This window comes from Arachis duranensis, chromosome 6, assembly GCF_000817695.3.
Source record: "Arachis duranensis cultivar V14167 chromosome 6, aradu.V14167.gnm2.J7QH, whole genome shotgun sequence".
NCBI lineage: Eukaryota > Viridiplantae > Streptophyta > Magnoliopsida > Fabales > Fabaceae > Arachis > Arachis duranensis.
In genome coordinates, this window is record NC_029777.3 from 20,142,656 (window position 1) to 20,161,953 (window position 19,298).

Genomic DNA, 19,298 nt, shown 5'->3' on the forward strand with positions numbered 1-19,298 from the left:
ACTCACATTTGATAATAAATTTTAAATATTTAAAATTTATTAACTTTTATACTTTTATATTAAATATTAACTATTTAATCTTTTTGGCAATTAGGCACCATAGCAAATATTTTTGTATAAAATACATATTAAAATATAAATTATACATAAAAAATGAGTCAAAATCGAACTTTAAAATTTAAGAAATAATTTTAATTTATTAAACATTCCTTCTGTTTTTAATGACAAGTAATTTTTCGTTATAAAATACCCAATTCAATCACCTAAAAGCATAGTTATCAAAATTAAATTTTAGACTACTGAATCAGTGAATTATTAATTCAAGCGTTGAATTATTAATTAAACTGGTTGATCAATATAATCAAATAATTATATAAAATTTTATTATTCTCTATTATAACTTCATAGGTATTTTAAATTTTGTTTTTATATTATTATACCTATTAAATTAATAATATACTACAAATATTTATTAAAAAATAATATTAATAGATATTATATAATCATATAAAAAAAATAAGTTCTCATTAATAAAAGATTTTTTGTTTGTATTTTTAATTTATAAATATTTAATAAAATTTATAGTTAAATAAAAATCTAGTTAACTTAAGAATAAGTAAATTTAAATTAAAACCAAAATAAATAAAATAAATATAAACTATTTAACAGAGAATTTATGTGATATATGATATTAGCATACATAATAATAAAAATTAAAGAGTGACATAACCTGGGCCAGTTGGAAAGCAGGCACGCTTGTAAATGACAAGGCTCTGGAAGCTGTATACTATAATTAGCATATATAATACAGAAGCACTACATAGCTTGGTGAAGGGTTTGAACTCACTTACACATTTTGGAAAAATTCCAAAATTACAAGCACTGGCTTCGGACTGGACGGACCAAAGATTAAATTTTAAATCCTAAACCGATGAATTGGGTCTTATCCTAAATCGGTGAATTAGATTCTAACCCGGTTTGGTTTAATTTTTATAACCATACCTAAAAGGCTAAAACTTTAAATTTTAAAGTACTATTTTGAAAAAAAAAAAGGGTCAATCCGAATGTACTCTTATTCTGCCTTCACAATTAGCGATCCAAAGCGACTATTATTAGCCATATGGTCTTGTTTCCTCTCGAGTTTCATCCCTCCAAAACCATACTGTTGAACAACTAAAATAGATGAGTTTGTACCAAAAATATTTGAAGCTAAAATATCCCCAATAACACCTAATTCCAAACAATCACACCATTCTAGTAAGTTTGAGAAGAGTATGGAGTTCCTGCAATTTCCTTGTCCAACTACGTATAAATCACACCCTCTTTGGTCAAGTGCTTTCAACACTCTAGGGATATCTTCACCTGCACGAATATCAGCCTCTGAATAAGATATATAATCCTCGTTATTCACCGCAGTGTATCTAAATTTACTTATATATTCATCATCCAACTCCTTCTGCTTATCGTTATCCATCGCATTGGACAATATCCCCTCTGCTTCTTCAGAATGATGAGATGCTTCTTCTGCAGCAGCAGCAGCTTCATCTAACAAACAGAGTCGAACCATTGATAGTTGAACCCTCGGATGCCCTGCCATCTTCCACGCAATTGCTAACGCTTCACGGTCATCCGGGCCTCCGACAAAGATCATAAGAATATGAAGACATGTTTGAGAGAAAGTTACAAGACCACGGTCTATGAATATTCCCACAGAACAAGGCGCGTCTTGCATTACATTCTTGTTTATATCTCTGTATACGACATTGGTTGTTTCTAGTAAGTTACCATCTGAACTTAATTGCTGGTGGAAGGGAAGAAGAATCAAGCTCGTGCCTCTTTCTCTTGCAGAGATGTATATATCCTGATGAATGGTTTCATAGGACGAGACCACGCTCGTGGTCTCGACTCTAAAAGCGTCATTTCCATTTCCATCTCCGTTATTTCCAAGGGCCTTGAAGGTAAAAGCAATGTTTTCTGACTCAACTTGAGACTGGGTGAGATTACTTTGCACTCCAAGCTGGGTACTTGGCTCCATATGAGCAACAACAAGTGCGGCAGCACGTTGTGTAATTTCGACAAGGTACAAGCCGAAGACATGTATTGGGGAAAGTCTAGTAGCATTGAATAGTTCAAGGATGTTGATCATGCTCGTAGCATGGTGATTATTGTGAACACATGCCAAAATTCGGAGCTCTGCATTCGCTCTTAGCTTTTGTATGGTCCTTAGCTTGTTCTGTTCAAATCGCTTTCTTGGCTTGAACATGAAGTTAATCATTGGTGAAACTACTATGGTCATTAGAAGAACGGCAGCAGTGAGGACAGCATATGTTGGTGCAAAAAAGATCTACGCCCACAAATTTCAACAATCAATTAAATATATTTCTATTGTACGCATAAAAAAAGAAAGTAAACAGCTACATTACCCTTTAAAACATAGTATAAGTAAATTTTATGTTTCTAATTATTTGATGATTAGTTTTTGCTTAATTTATTTTTTATGGTAAATTTTAAATATTTAAAAATTATTTTTTTTATATTTTTTAAATTAAATATTAATTTTTAATATTTTTTAACAAATTAGATATTATTTTTTAGGCATCATAACAATTATTTTAAAAAATTATAAAATTGACAATTTATTTTTCAAACAAAAAAAATATATTTTTCACCTTCTAAAAACTAACAATATTTAATAAATAATCAATCAAAATACTCTTATTTCTACTTAAACTTTGAAGATAATTTATTAAATGTTATTTACCTGTAAAGAGAGATGCGTATATTTCTTTTTTAAAATATTAAAATATCAATAATACTAAAAAAATATAGGTAAGCAATTCTTAACTAACTAATTTTAAATAACTAGAATTAATAATCATTAATTTTGCATCGATAAAAAACACTTGTTAATTTGTTATTGGTTAGACCTCTATGGATTAGGTAGCAAATTGATAATATTATAGTTTTTCAAAAGCTAAATTGATTGTCTACTAAAAAGAGTAAATAAGAAAATTACCATCTTATCCCAAACAATGCTTAGCATTATGAGCGCTAAAGCTCCTTTGGTGTTGAGAAGCAATCCTATGGCAAAACCATCTCTAGCAGACTTACCAGATAAGGAGGTGGCAAATAAAGTTCCCAATATCTTTGTGACACACAGTAAGATTAGAACCAGCAAGGTCAATGGCCAATTTGCATGAGAAAAAACGGATTTTATTATAAGTCTCATTCCATTGCCTGAAAAGTAAAGTGGCGCCAGAAACCCTCCACCAAAGTCATCAGAAACCGACATAACCAAGTCAGCAAATTTCCCGTGAGGCAAAATTAGTCCGTACACAAAAGCACCAACAATGGCATGTGTTCCAAGAATGTCTGTAACATATGAACATGCAAAAGCTCCCATCACCACAAAAAGGAGTTGGTACTCATCCCATTCATCATTTTCTGTCTTGCGTTCAATAATCTTTTTAAGTAAAGGGCGGACCAAAAAGATGCACACAGTAAGGAACAAAACTGTGCAAAGCACTGAATAAATTGCATTGGAGCTATCAATTGAAAATGGCACCAATAATGTGAAGAGAATCCAGTTGTAAGTATCACTAATCATGCCGGCGGTTAATGCAACTTTGCCTAGGCTGGTGTAATGAAGCTTGAGCTCAGAAAGGATTTCAACTAGGTTTGGAAAACCTGTAACTGTGAGAACTAAAGTCCAAATTAAATACGCATGACTTGAAACTTGTTCAAGCTTGAACGTATTATTGATATAGAATTTTCGATGCAGAGCATATAATCCTGGTCCTGTTAGAATGGGAAAGATGATTCCCATGGCTGCAATGCTTGTAGCTTCTTTCTTGGATTTTAGAATTGTGTCTAGGTTCATTTCCAGGCCATTGAGGAAAGCGTAGTAAATGAGGCCAAAATGTGAAGCAACTTCAACATTGAGTATTCCGTTTACAGGATAAATGAAGCCGAATACTTCTGGAATGTTCCCCAATAGTGGTGGAGTCAGTAAGAAACCAACCTGTCATAAATTTCAAAACCGAAAACTATTATTAGAATCGGTTAGGAAGACAAAAAAATAAAAGACAAAGAGTCAGAATTTATCTTATTTAACATTCACTAATTGTCGTAATAATTAATGAATGCTAAATAAGGTAAGTTATGGCTTTTTTGATTAATTTTATTTGGTTACCGAACATTTTCATATTAGAATATCCTCTATCCGAAGAAAAATTTCAAATGTGTAGTTATTAAATAAATTGTTGAAAAATATGCATAATTTCATTGATTAAACATTAAATTGTTAATATCTAATTTATGAAAAATTAAAACTAGCAGATACTCATACATAAACTTACAAAGACAAATGAAATGATGCGAGGTTGATGGAGAGGTCTGAATGCATTGAAGAGAAGACGACCCACTAATACAGTGAAGAAAATTTGAAATGCAAGCATAGGAAGCTCTGTTTCTAGGATATTACTTGTTTGCCACATTCGATGTTCATCGGATACAAACATGTTAAAACATGCAGGTGGCAAGAAATCTCCCATAGTTTTCTTCTTCAAGTATTCAATTCGTTTCCCCTTTAGAATCTCTCTATTTTGGCCAAACAGAAATGAAGTATTAACGATGTATTTCAATACGTCTCCATTTAAAGTAGCATTTCCCTTATTCAAGTTTTCAATTCCCACATATATTCTCCTATTTTAAGGGAAGGGATATTTTGTTTTGTTTTGGTGGTTTTGTTTTTTTGGTTGAAAAACAGAGATAATTTTCACAAGGTAAAATATTGCTCTACACATTGAAAAGGAAGTTAGGCGTATAGCTGTCTTATAGTTACACAGTTGTCTTGTACACATTGGTTATCTCAAAATAGCAAAATAAATAAATAAAAAGTAAAGTTTAAAAGATAAATCGTTAGATACCAAGTGTAACAGAGACAGTTATATGCGTTTTAAAAAATCTTACTAGTCATGTAGTTAAGTATTGTAATATAGACCGTCATATGTTAAAACATAATACACCATCATTAGGAAAACTTATCCTATCTATAGTAAAGTTGTGCAATTTATACTACGTGATAAAGTTATCAATTAAATAATTTTAAATTTTGAAAACATTTATTAGAAAAAAATTCACAACTTTTACAAACAATAACTTCAAGATTATACCCTTGCTTTATTGATATTATTTATCATTACTCTAGTTTACTTTGGAACAACCATTACTCTAATTAATTTAATAAATAATTAGTAACTTTTATATAAGTAATGTTAGAAAATAATACTATATCAGCCAATTTCAACTAAAATGATAGTAAGTTGTTGAACAAATTCATTATAAAAACTCACTAAAAATAAGTTTTTGTTAGGTTTGAATTTCGAATTTTTTTTTCTAGTTGAGTTTCATATGTTATTATTTTTAAGAATTTTAATTTTTTTCCCCTTATATTAAATATTGATTACAATGTTATTTATACAATATTAGCTCCCAAGACTTTTTCTTTTTATATACTAACACGAGAGCGAATTTGTTACTCTCACACTAATTTGAGAATAACATACTCTAATATATTTTAAGAAAAAAAGATAATATATTATATACATTAAATTAATCATATAGCTAAGTTTAATTATTAACTTCCTAACAAATTTTTTTTTATATTTTTTAATTTAATATATTTTTTTTAAATAACTCTATTGTTATTGTTGTTGTCGTCTCAATTTTTAACTACTATAAATTTTTTAGCGATAACACAAGTAGAACTAGAGCTAGCAACAACAGAGTAATAACAACAATAATAATAGTACCAACTAACATCACTAATAACAACAATAACAAGAACAAGAACAATAATAATAACAGCAAATCAATAACAGACAAATAATAATAGTAACACCAACGACAACAACAATAGTAGTACTAACAATAACACTAATAACAACATCACCAGCAACATACACTACAAAAAAATGGGTTACAATGGCCATTTTTTTAGAAATTACGGCAGTTTAAACCGGCATTATTATTAAAAAATGGCGCCTCTAAGAAATATCGTTATTCTGGGCGCCATTCAGGTTATTACGGTAGTTTTTAAAAAACTGTCATAATTACCAAAGTTAAAATAGCAGTTTTTGGATAGGTTGAAACGGTAGTTTGAACCGCCATCATTTCTAAATAAAATGGTGGTTTTTAACTGATTAAAACAGCAGTTATAACCGTCGTTTTTACGAGAGTATAATGGCATCATTTTTGTTTAAAATGACAGTTGTAACCGCCATTTTCACCATGGTATAATGGCAACGTTTTGGTTTAAAATGTCGGTTTTTAACTGCCGTTTTTACCAGGATATAATGGCATCTTTTCGTTTAAAATGACAGTTTCTAACTGCTGTTTTTACTAGGGTATAATGGTATCGTTTCGTTTAAAATGGCAGTTTCTATCTGCCATTTTTATCAGGATATAATGGCATTATTTTCGTTTAAAATGATATTTTTTAACTGCCGTTTTTACCTAATTATGATGACAACTTTATGCTTTTTAAATGAGATTGAAACCACCTATTTGATGTGGCATTTTCGAAACTCAAACTTTAAAATCTCGAAATAACCAAATGGCATAGCCATAAATCAAACATCATAACATAATTTTTAATTCAAACATAGTCACGGAAAATCAAAAGTCATAATCTAAAAATAAAGTATCAAAGATAACATTTTTCAATAATACGTCTTAACATATGATCCTTAATACATAAAATATCTCATGCAAAAGCATGCTTCCCTATTGCTCGCTCCAGAAGACCTACTTCCTAACTCTTTTAGTGATAAAATCTCATTCTCTTGATCAAATTCCTATGACAAAAATATAATTATGAGTACAATAAAAAAGTATAAATTTTACTTGTTCATACAAATGCATAAAGAAATAACAAATCAATGATGCTTTCAATTTAATGGAGCTAAACAAGATGAAAAGTATTGAAATGGCCTCTTTCCATAATGACATATTATAACGATCCAAATTTTACTACGTCATGACCAATGCAAGCCGCCAAGCTATATCAGTCAATTTCAACTAAAATTTTAGAAAATAATACTATATCAGTCAATTTCAACTAAAATGATAGTAACTTGTTAAACAAATTCATTATAAAACTAAAAATAAGTTTTTGTTAGGTTTAAATTTCGAATATTTTTTATAGTTGAGTTTCATATGTTATTATTTTTAAGAATTTAATTTTTCCCCTTATATTAATTGTTGATTGCAATGTTATTTATACAATATTAACTTCCAAGACTTTTTCTTTCTATATACTAACATGGGAGTGAATTTGTTACTCTCACACTAATTTGAGAATAACATACTCTAATATGTTTTAAGAAAATAAGATAATATATTATCTATATTAAATTAATCATATATTTAAGTTCAATTATTAACTTCTTAACAAAATTATTTATTTTTATTTTTAATTTTATATATAATTTTTTAAATGACTCTATTGTTGTTGTCGTCTCAATTTTTAATTACTATAAAATTTTTAGCGAAAACACAAGTAGAACTAGCAACAAAAAAGTAACCAGCTAACATCACTAATAACAACAATAATAAGAACAAGAACAATAATAATAACAACAAATCAATAATAGACAAATAATAATAGTAACACCAACGACAACAACAATAGTAGTACCAACAATAACACTGTTAATTGAAATATTTACTTTCAAAAAATTAAGCTGATTCAAAATATTGGTAAAGTGTTAGAAGGGAAGCAGAGGCCAAGAGATACACGTGCCAGTGTTAAGTGAAAAATATTTGACACAGACTTAATTTTGACACTTTAATCAATCGAACAATTATTCGAAATGGAGAATCGAGCGATTTCTTGAACGAAGAATCGGACGGTTACTCGAGCGGCAATTTTGAAGGCCTTCTCTGAGTTAGGAATTTGTTGGTAACGCTCATGGGCAAAGGAGTGGGAACAGTTACCCAGAAATTCGCATACAAAGTAGCATCGTGCAATTAATAGTCAGTTATGGAAGTGAGTTATAAATATTAGTGAGTCTTAGAAAATCGGGGTTGGAACTTTGCTTCAGAAAAATACTCAAGCACACTCACATCCCAGCAAATTTCTGAGTCTGCGATCGAGTTTCTTTTCTGTAGGGTTCCTTCCATGTTTTTTATATTTTCAATTTACCTTTTCTGCAAACTTTACTTTTTAAGTAAATTTATCTTTCAAGCATTGTTTAATTTTCATGTTGAATTTACATTTCAACACCTTTAATTTCTGTGTCTAAAGTCCTTTGATTCAAACAAAGGCATCTTAATCGCTTTCTTTAAAATTCAATGCAAACCATTTCGATTTCAGTCAGCTTTACTTTTCGAATCTTTTATTTTACACTTCTTTTAGTCTTTTGCACCTTTTGAACTTATTTTCTATCTTAATGCTCGTCTAATTCGAGAGCCTTTGATGCACTTATAGAAAACTGGTACCTGCAAAAGAGGAGTAGGTTTCGCTCCCACACCATTAGAATCGAACCACCATTGATTTGATAAAAAAATGACAAAACAAATCGGCACGCCCGGTGGGACAATTTTAAACTAAAGTGTGTTAAAAGATTTTTTGGTGTCATTTGGTGTATGCAATTGAGAAGTGAAAGGATTATTCACATGGCTGATGTAGTGTCAAATGTGAACGGTGGTTCGTCCACCAATGACAGCATACCAGTAACTGTGCAATCTTCGAATGTTACTTCACGTTTGAAAGGTTTGGTTGTAAGTGAAAGTATGTTTGTTACTAGCGTACAAACTGAAAATATCGGACGTAATATTCGTCCATGTGGTAACTTACCACCAGTCCAGCCTCTAGTAACTACTGGTTAGCCTCCTTATGACCTCCCTCCCGATTATACTCCACCGATGAGTGGTTTTGTTCCTTTTGTTCGTTTTGAGAGTGTAAATGGAGTAAATAATTCTCAAAACCCACAACAACATTACGAATTCTCTTGTGATTATAATGTGGGCTCTACATCGAATGCTTCTAATTCCTTGGCGGTATTTCGACAACATGTAGAGGAAAGTCATCATGATTTAGTCAACTTATTGACTCAACAAATGACTACAATTCTAAATCCTATGATGGCTGATCACAAATTGAAATTTGAATGTCTTACAAGGCAAGTTGAATGGATTGCTCGAATCGTTGATTATGATGAAGGTGAAAGGCATGATGTCAGGGGAAACAATGAGAGATTCAAAAATCTATTTCAAAATGAAAACAATGTTTTAAACAGAGAGAATCCTCAAATAATTCTCTATGGTCAAAATGCAGATGATGTTCTAGCCCGATTACGTGCTAATTATGGTGGTGAACGTTATCAAGTCATAAGAATTGTGAAAGAGGTACTCAATCGAGTTGGTTTGAATGTTGGTTTTATTAACCGACCCCATTTTGTGTCTGCTTTCTCTCAAGTTGTTCAAATGGCTGAAGTGCCAAGAGGGCTGAAAAATCCAAAAATAATTACAAAATTTGCAGGGAAAGTTAGAGAGTCGACTACTGAACACGTCACTCGATATTTGGTCGAGATTGGGAATTTAACCAATGATGAGAATTTGAAAATGATGTTTTTTCCTTCTTCGTTAACGAAGAATGCGTTTACTTGGTTTTCGAATCTTAGACCAAATTTGATAACAACGTGGAATCAGTTGAAAACTGCTTTTCATGCTCAATTTTACCGAGGTGAGTTGAATGTAGCAATTACTGATCTAGTTGCTTTGAAACGAGAGGATGGTGAAACCATTGTTGATTATATGATACATTTAAAACATGCTAGAAGTAGATGTTATGTGTCATTACCTGAGAATGAAGTAGTGAAAATAGCAGTTATGGGGTAAGGATTCTATATGCGTCGAAAACTGCTTAATGTGCATATACCTGACTTAGCCCATTTGGCTAAAAGAGTTCGTCAAGTCGAACTTATAAAGAAGGAAAAGGAGAAATATAAGAATGAACAAAGGTTAAAGAATAAACCTTTTACTCGAAAGGAAAAGGTTGCTTATGTGGCCATAGATTCCTCGGAAGAGGAGTTCGATTTCGAGGCGGAGGTTGATTTGGATGAACTTAAGAAAAGTCCTCCATATGTTTGTTCTTTACTTAAAAAGCTCCCTAGTAATGAAAAGTAGAATGATTCAAAACTAAAGAGTGGAAAGAAATATAGTTTTGATATCTCAAAATCTGATCAGATTTTTTATGTGTTGCTTAAAGATAAATAGTGAATTCTGCCTGAGGGGAGAACTTTACTTTCGGTGAAAGATTTAAAAGGAAAACCTTATTGTAAATTTCACCAAGCAACCATTCGTTCGACTAACAGTTGTGTTCGTTTCAAGGATCTGATTTAGGAGGCCATTATGGAAGGACGTTTGAAGTTTGATGATGGAAAGAAAGAGATGAAAATTGATGCAGATCCTTTCCATGCTGAAGCTAGTTTTGTTTAACCATATTTTGGAGTAAATATGGTTGGAATGTCTTATGATTTTGATGTGGCTTTTGGTGATTTCGAATCACAAGTCCAATCTGTATACCCTGGTGTAAGGGATGGATTATTAGAGTTCCTTATGCAACAAAAACTTAAAGATCGAGACGTATCTCTGTGTCCTCGATGCAATGCTGTGTTTGATGCTGAAGCTACAGCAATTTTTGAGAAAGAGAGGATGAAAAAGGAGTTGGCTCATAGAGAGGAGCAGGCTCGTCAAAAGCAACCAATTAGACGAGTGGAGTGACAAAGTTCCAGGGCTTCTTAGTAGAATGCTATTACACCGATGAGCCGTTCTCAGGCTATAAGAGTTCAATGGATTCGAAATTATCAAGAATTTCAGAGTCGATATGCCCAATACCGACGGAACCCACAATGGGGACATTGAGGGCTTTCTCGAAACCAATATTGCTATCAACGTGGTCGGGCCAGAGGATACCCAAGGGGTAGAGGAAGAATGAGTCTACCTCAGAATAAGAAGCCTCAGTCTGATAAAGGCAAGGGGGCAACGCCTTCGGTGCACTCCCGAATAATTTTTTCCTCTGATGGGGAAACATGCCCAAAGGGTTTTCTTCCCCCGCTAAGTTGGATAAAGGCAAGGTGATAGCTCATACTCCAGCAGCTGACAAAGACAGGGATGCCAACGTGGATGAAGAGTATTTCGAAAAAGGAGATGATGAAATAGTTGTAACTATTTCAATTATTCCAACTAAATATTTGGGTGAGTATGAAGGCAACCCTGAAGAAGATTATGACATGGATGCTGAAGAAGCTTTCTCTTTCATCCGATATGAGGATGAACCAGGGTATTTTCTGAGGCCTTCTAAAAAATAAAAATCTCATCTTCGCTCACTTCATATTACTACTACTTTAAGCGAAATTAAAGTAAATAAAGTTTTAATTGATGGTGGAGCAGCAATAAATCTCTTACCGGAGAGGATGCTGATGAAAGTTGGTAACTATCCTGATGATTTTGTCCCCACTAACATTGCTATAACAGACTTTAGTGGCCGGCGAAAGGTCTGGTTACCTTGGGGGTGAAAGTAGGGTCCTCTGAGCGAAACACTATTTTTTTGGTGGTGTCTTTGAGGGCAAGTTATAATGCTTTACTGGGTTGGGACTGGATTCACGAAATTAGAGCTGTACCATCTACTGTGCATTAGAGTGTCCTCCTTTGGACAAAAGATGGAAAGCTTGAAATTGTTAAGGCTGATTTGAATTTGCATGTCAAACAGCTACATGTCGATTTTAGGGTATATAGTCCAAAATTGAAGCCTTTAAATGTTGACAGGGTGTTAAATTCTTACAATTGTGAGGGCTGCTATTTGTCTTCAGAAGGCCTGACGGTGAAATTGCGCCATCCACATCTTACTGTTCCCCCAACTGGTTGGGATTGTTCATCTTAGAATGGATCCGAGGCGTTATTCTATGGAACATGCTCAAGATGTCTCGGATTACCTAGTAATTTTAAATAATTTTATAAGTAATTTCCCTTCAGTAGAGAATAAAGTTGGTTTTTTCGATGAAGTTAAATCATTTAGGAATGTAATTTCTTCTTTTAGTAGCAAGAGTTCGATGTCTTCAATCGAATTTAGTCATTGTTTAAGTTTTCTTCATTATGTAGTTCAAATGATATTATTAGTCATACTGCTGATAAAATAGCAGAAGTTCATTGTATTGAAAATGAAGCTGTTGTTAACCCAGCAAATAACCACGTTCATTTTGTTTATAATGAATCTGTTGATTTCTCTTTCGATTGCATCTATGATTTAGAACCTTTGGATTTTGAAAAATATTCGGTAAAAGATGAGGATCACTTAACAGGGTTTGAATCTCAAGATCCCTTAGAAGAAATTAATTTAGGATCTGTTGATGATGTTCGAATCACTTATATCTGTAAGAATCTTACGGATCCTTTTTGAACTCAACTTTTCTATCTTTTACATGAATTTAAAGACTATTTTTCTTGGGATTATCATGAGATGCCTGGTCTCGATTGTTCTCTCGTAGAGCATCGATTAGCATTGAAACCAAATGCTCGACCTGTGAAACAAACTCCCCGACGTTTTTCTCCAGAAATCAATCAAAAGATTGAAGAAGAAATATAATGGTTGATTAAAGCCAAATTTATTCGAACCGCACGTTATGTTGAATGGGTGTCAAATATTGTTCCTGTAACAAAGAAAAATAGAAAATTAAGGGTATGCATTGATTTTAGAGATCTGAATAATGCCACCCCGAAGGATGAGTATTTCATGCCAATTGCAAATATGTTGATCGATTCTGCAGCGGGAAATGAAATTTTAAGTTTTATGGACGGTTATTCAGGATATAACCAAATCTTCATTGTAGAAGATGATGTGTCCAAAACTGTTTTCCGTTGTTCCGGGGCATTAGGCACTTATGAGTAGGTGGTTATGCCTTTCGGTTTGAAAAACGCTAGTGCAACTTACCAGCGAGCAATGAATTCCATATTCCATGAGTATATTGAGAGATTTATGGAAGTGCATATCGATGATGTTATGGTCAAATCGATTTCGGTGGATCAACATATTGATCACTTAAGGAAAGCGTTTGTTACTATGCGAAAAAAGGATTAAAAATGAATCCTTGAAATGTGCCTTTGGTGTGTCGATTGGGAACTTCCTAGGTTTTGTTGTTCATAAAAAAGGAATTGCAATCGATAAGAGAAAGGCTAATGCAATACTAGCATTGTCTTTGCCTAAATCGAAAAAAGAAGTGCAATCGTTCCTCGGAAAAGTAAATTATCTTCGAAGGTTTATTTCAAATCTTTCTAATCAAACTCGAGTGTTTGCGCCTTTACTAAAACTAAAGAATGATTCACAGTTCAAATGGACATATGAGCATCAACAGGCATTTGAGTTGATAAAGGCATATTTATCTAAGGCTCCAATAATAGCGAATGTTCGTCCACATGAGCCTTTGAAATTGTACATTACAGCGTCTACAAACACAATTGTGTGTAAGCTAGCCTAAGATGATGAGAACGGGCATGAACGGGCAATTTATTGCCTTAGTCGCGTTTTGACTAATATTGATGCAAGGTATTCCCTAATAGAAAGATTGTGTTTATCCCTTTACTGTTGGTGCACGAAATTGCAATCACACTTTTGCAACTCCGCACAACTAACCAGCAAGTGTACTGGGTCGTCCAAGTAATACCTTGCGTGAGCAAGGGTCGATCCCACAGAGATTGTCGGCTTGAAGCAAGCTATGGTTATCTTGTAAATCTTAGTCAGGATATCAGAAGTTATCAGGATTGATTGTGAAAAGCAAAAGAACATGAATTGGTTACTTGTTTTGTAGTAATGGAGAATAGGTTGAGGTTTGGAGATGCTCCATCTTCTGAATCTCTGCTTTCCTACTGTCTTCTTCTTCAAACACGCAAGTCTCCTTCCATGGCAAGCTATATGTAGGGTTTCACCGTTGTCAATGGCTACCTCCCATCCTCTCAGTGAAAGCGATTGCATATGCTCTGTCACGGAGGTGGTTGTCAGGCACACGTTCATGGTTGAGAATGATGATGATTGTCACGGATCATCACATTCATCCGGGTTAAGAACAAGTATTATCTTAGAATGGAAGCAAGTATGATTGAATGAGAAACAGTAGTAATTTGCATTAATCCATCAAGACACAGCAGAGCTCCTCACCCCCAACCATGGGGTTTAGAGACTCATGCTGTGGAAGATACACAAAGAAAGGTGTAAAGTGTCATGAGGTCATGAGGTCTAGATACAATGTCAAAAGATCCTATTAATAGTAAACTAGTAGCCTAGGGTGTACAGAAATGAGTAAATGACGTAAAAATCCACTTCTGGGTCCACTTGGTGTGTGCTTGGGCTGAGCAATGAAGCATTTTCGTGTAGAGATCTTTTCTGGAGTTAAACGCCAGCTTTCATGCCAGTTTGGGCGTTTAACTCCAAGTTTTATGCTAGTTCCGGCGTTTAACGCTGGAATTTCTGAGGCTGATTTGCCACACCGGTTTGGGCCATCAAATCTTGGGCAAAGTATGGACTATCATATATTGCTGGAAAGCCCAGGATGTCTACTTTCTAATGCCGTTGAGAGCGCGCCAATTGGGCTTCTGTAGCTCCAGAAAATCTGCTTCGAGTGCAGGGAGGTCAGAATCCAACAGCATCTGCAGTCCATTTTGGTCTCGGAATCAGATTTTTGCTCAGGACCCTCAATTTCAGCCAGAAAATACCTGAAATCACAGAAAAATACACAAACTCATAGTAAAGTCCAGAAAAGTGAATTTTAGCTAAAAACTAATAAAAATATACTAGAAACTAACTAGATTATACTAAAAACATGCTAAAAACAATGCCAAAAAGCATACAAATTATCCGCTCATCAACTGTGCGTGTATGAAATTAAAGTGTTACATGGTAGCTAAATCAGTGAAAGTTGTGGCCCAAACTGATCTTGTCAAATATATGTTGAGTTTTTCAGTGTTACGAGGTCGTTTAGGGAAATGGATGCTAGCTTTGACAGAATTTGATTTGCAATATGTCCCAGCAAAAGCTGTGAAAGGTCAGGTCATTGCAAATTTTTTAGTTGATAATTCGAATAATCTGAATGACCAGGGGGCAAATGTACTCGACATTAAAATCCATTATTGGAAGTTATATTTTGATGGATCGAAGCACAAGGATGGTGCAAGGGTAGGAATTCTCATTATCTCGCCAGAAGGGATTCCATCAGAATTCCTGTTTGAGCTAAAATATCCTTGCTTGAATAATATGACAGAGTATGAAACCTTAATTTTGGACCTTGAAATATTAATCGGAAAAGGGACTTTGGAAGTCCAAATCTTAGGGGATTCTCAGTTATTCGTGAAACAGTTATCGAAGAAGTTCAAATGTAATAATGAGAAATTGCAAAAATATTTGGCAACGGCTTGGGAGTTGTTAACTTCTTTTCCAAAAGTTTCACTGGTTCATATCCCAAGGATTCAGAACGAGATCGCCAATGAGTTAGGCCAAATTGTTTCGAGATATAGAATTGGCCCAGAAACAATAAAAAATTGGCTAGTATCCATCAAATTTTGGTGCATGCGGATGAAAGGGAAGCTTTGTGTGTAGGCGAATGGGAAGATGATGATTGGAGGAAGCCCATTGCTGAGTATTTAAAGAATCCTAGCATTCCAGTCGATAGAAAGACAAAATTGCGAGCAATGAATTTTGTCTTGATGGCTAATGAGTTGTATAACAAAGGAATCGACGGGAGTCTTTCGAGATGTCTAAGTCCATAAAGGGATGATAAAGACATTGCTCTAGGAGAAGTCCATAAAGGCATATGTGGTGCTCATCAGGCTGGGATGAAAATAAAATGGGTATATATCGAAATATCATAAATTTATTTTGGTAGCAATCGATTATTTTACAAAGAGGGTCGAAGCAGTTCCTTTAATAGAATTTAGTTAAAATGAAATAATAGATTTTATTGAGGAACATATAATCCATCAATTTGGAGTTCCTCAAACATTGAGTACTGATCAAGGGACTATGTTTACTGGTCAGTGAATCAAGAATTTTGCAGTTTCGAGGAATATTAATATGGTTACTTCAACCCCCTATTATGCATAGGCCAATGGACAAGTTGAGGCAGCGAATAAAATTCTAATAAGTTTGATAAAAAAAACAAATCGGAAGTAGACCCCGAACTTGGCATGAAACGTTAGGTCAAGTACTGTGGGCTTATTAAAATTCACTAAGAGGGTCGACAGGTACATCACCTTATAAGTTAGTATATGGTCATGATGCAGTGCTACCATTGGAAATTAATCTTAATACTTTGAGGGTGTCAAAGTAAGATGATTTTTCAGTCGATGATTATTGGAATACAAGGTTTGATGAGTTGAATGAACTAGACTTAGAGCGAATATTGGTGCCTGAAAACATGATTCGGCAAAAAGAAAGTGTTGCTCGAAATTACAATCGTCGAATAAAAGAAAAATACTTCAGTATAAATGAGTTGGTTTTGAAAGTTATCTTGCCAGTGGAAAAAAAAATCGAGAAGTCTTGGCAAATGGTCCCATACTTGGGAAAGCCCTTTCCAAGTGATTGAATTATATTCTGGAAATGCATATCAGGTCAACGATATCAAATTTGGAAATATAATCAATTCACTAAATGGAAAATATTTGAAGCAATATCATTGTTTGCTAAATTAGGATTAAAATGCATAAGTCTAAAGATAAAAAGGGAAATCATTATTACAAGTAATGAATCCTAAGGGGGAGAAAGGTAAGGCACTATAAGCTCTGCCAAGTCTAAGCGTAACTTAACTCTTTCACTTTCCAAAGCTGAAAGTGCTTCGATTTACTTGTATTCCTCATATTGGGCTATGCTAAGTTGCTTGTCACATTCTTCTTTCTTAGCCTCAATAGAATGGGTTTCTTGTATGAGCTTCTGGTTTTTGTGCTGGATAGTGGCCAGGGGTGCTGCTGAATCAGCCTTCCTCTTTCAAATTTTGGCAAGTTTCTCATTTATTTGAGCCAATTCCGTCTCAAGTTTTCTTTCCTCCTTATCATAATAAGCTTGAGCGGAGAATGCTTGAGAGATTCTTAAATCAAATTTTTCATGAGAAGCTTTTATAGGCTGGAGGGTTGCAGTGTAGCTTCTTGAGTCAGATCAAATCTTGGCTATTTTATCTTTGACCTCATGTAGCTTGTCTTGAACAGATAGACATCTATTAGCAACCTTTATAAATTGGCTAACTATAGCAGAGTGTTGAGATAGAACCTGAAGTTTGAGAGATGAACTTAGGATAACACATAAAGTTGAGTTAAAGGTTGCATCATTTGTCCATTCAGCAGGTGAATGATCCAGAAGCTTGAGAAGGGCCAAAAGTTATTCCCGAGCACCAATATTGGGTTCAAGTGGAAAATTGGAAGTAGAAGGGCCTGTGAGTGCAGTGGTCAAAAGAGGCACCTTATCTTCTCGAACAGCCTAATTCAGGATGGTAACTAATATAATCAGGCCAGCATCTGTGGATTCGAAAACTATGCCCAGATCTCCAGATCCTAAACCAGGAGGAGTTGATGAGCGGATATTTTATACGCTTTTTGGGGGTATTTTCATGTAGATTTTATCATGTTTTAATTAGTTTTTAATATAATTTTATTAGTTTTTAAGAAAAAATCTTATTTCTGGACTTTACTATGAGTTTGTGTATTTTTCTATGATTTCAGGTATTTTCTGGCTGAAATTGAGGGAGTTGAGCAAAAATCTTATTTAGGCTGAAAAAGAACTGTTGATGCTGTTGGATTCTGACCTCTCTGCACTCAGAATAGATTTTATGGAGCTACAGAAGTCCAATTGGCGCACTCTTAATTGGGTTTGAAAGTAGACATCCAGGGCTTTCCAGCAATATATAATAGTTCATACTTTGTGCGAAGGTATACGATGTAAACTGGCGTTCAACGCCAGTTTCATGTTGCAGTCTGGCGTCCAGCGCCAGAAACAGGTTACAAGTTGGAGTTCAACGCCAAAAACACGTTACAACCTGGCGTTCAACTCCAGATACATCCCAGGCACGTGAGAAGCTTAAGTCTCAGCCCCAGCACATACCAGGTGGGCCCCAGAAGTGGATTTCTGCACCAATTATCTTAGTTTACTCATATTCTGTAAACCTAGATTACTAGTTTAGTATTTAAACAACTTTTAGAGACTTATTTTGTATCTCATGACATTTTTAGATCTGAATTTTATACTCTTTGATGGCATGAGTCTCTAAACTCCATTGTTGGGGGTGAGGAGCTGGTGCACGAAATTGTGATCAATACTTTTCAAAACTCAAATAATCCCTAGTAATGGCCCCAAAAACTTGGTGCTCAATACCATGGCATAAGCACAACTTCGCACAACTAACCAGCAAGTGTACTGGGTCGTCCAAGTAATAAACCTTACGCGAGTAAGGGTCGATCCCACAGAGATTGTTGGTATGAAGCAAGCTATGGTCACCTTGTAAATCTTAGTCAGGCAAACTCAAATGGGTATGGTGATAAACGCATAAAACATAAAGATAAAGATAGAGATACTTATGTAATTCATTGGTAGGAATTTCAGATAAGCGTATGAAGATGCCTTTCCTTTCGTCTCTCTGCTTTCCTACTGTCTTCATCCATTCCTTCTTACTCCTTTCCATGGCAAGCTCAAGCAAGGGTTTCACCGTTGTCAGTGGCTACCTCCCATCCTCTCAGTGGAAATGTTCAACGCACCCTGTCACAGCGCGGCTATCCATCTGTCGGTTCTCGATCAGGCCGAAATAGAATACAGTGATTCTTTTGCGTCTGTCACTAACCGCCCAGCCTTCAGGAGTTTGAAGCTCGTCACAGTCATTCAATCATTGAATCCTACTCAGAATACCACAGACAAGGTTAGACCTTCCGGATTCTCTTGAATGCCGCCATCAGTTCTAGCCTATACCACGAAGACTCTAATCTCATGGAATGGTTGGCTCGGTTGTCAGGCGATCAACCATGCATCGTGTATCAGGAATCCAAGAGATATTCACCCAATCGAAGGTAGAACGGAGGTGGTTGTCAGGCACACGTTCATAGGTGAGAATGATGATGAGTGTCACGGATCATCACATTCATCAAGTTGAAGAACAAGTGATATCTTAGAACAAGAACAAGCGGAATTGAATAGAAGAACAATAGTAATTGCATTAATACCCGAGGTACAGCAGAGCTCCACACCTTAATCTAGGGTGTGTAGAAACTCC

General features: G+C 34.5%; 2 protein-coding genes across 2 annotated transcripts; one reads left to right on the forward strand and one right to left on the reverse strand.

Annotated features, from left to right (window-relative positions):
* Positions 1–1,072: 1,072 nt before the first annotated feature.
* Positions 1,073–4,553, reverse strand: LOC107493322 (cation/H(+) antiporter 15-like). Its single transcript, XM_016114422.3, has 3 exons — positions 4,359–4,553; positions 3,017–4,021; positions 1,073–2,344 (listed from the first exon to the last, which is right to left on the reverse strand). Exons 1-3 carry the CDS (start codon positions 4,551–4,553, stop codon positions 1,073–1,075), a joined length of 2,472 nt encoding a protein of 823 aa, XP_015969908.1.
* A 4,375-nt stretch (positions 4,554–8,928) lies between these two features.
* LOC107493321 (uncharacterized) lies at positions 8,929–9,903 on the forward strand. The gene has a single exon (XM_016114421.1). It carries the CDS (start codon positions 8,929–8,931, stop codon positions 9,901–9,903), a length of 975 nt encoding a protein of 324 aa, XP_015969907.1.
* The last annotated feature ends 9,395 nt before the right edge of the window (positions 9,904–19,298 follow it).

Coding starts and splice junctions, on each gene's coding strand:
- LOC107493322 (XM_016114422.3), bottom strand. CDS start 4,553: ATGGGAGATTTCTTGCCACCTGCATGTTTTAACATGTTTGTATCCGAT. Junction 4,022..4,358: donor GCATCATTTCATTTGTCTTT/GTAAGTTTATGT, acceptor AATTTATGACAG/GTTGGTTTCTTACTGACTCC. Junction 2,345..3,016: donor GCATTGTTTGGGATAAGATG/GTAATTTTCTTA, acceptor TTGTGGGCGTAG/ATCTTTTTTGCACCAACATA.
- LOC107493321 (XM_016114421.1), top strand. CDS start 8,929: ATGAGTGGTTTTGTTCCTTTTGTTCGTTTTGAGAGTGTAAATGGAGTA.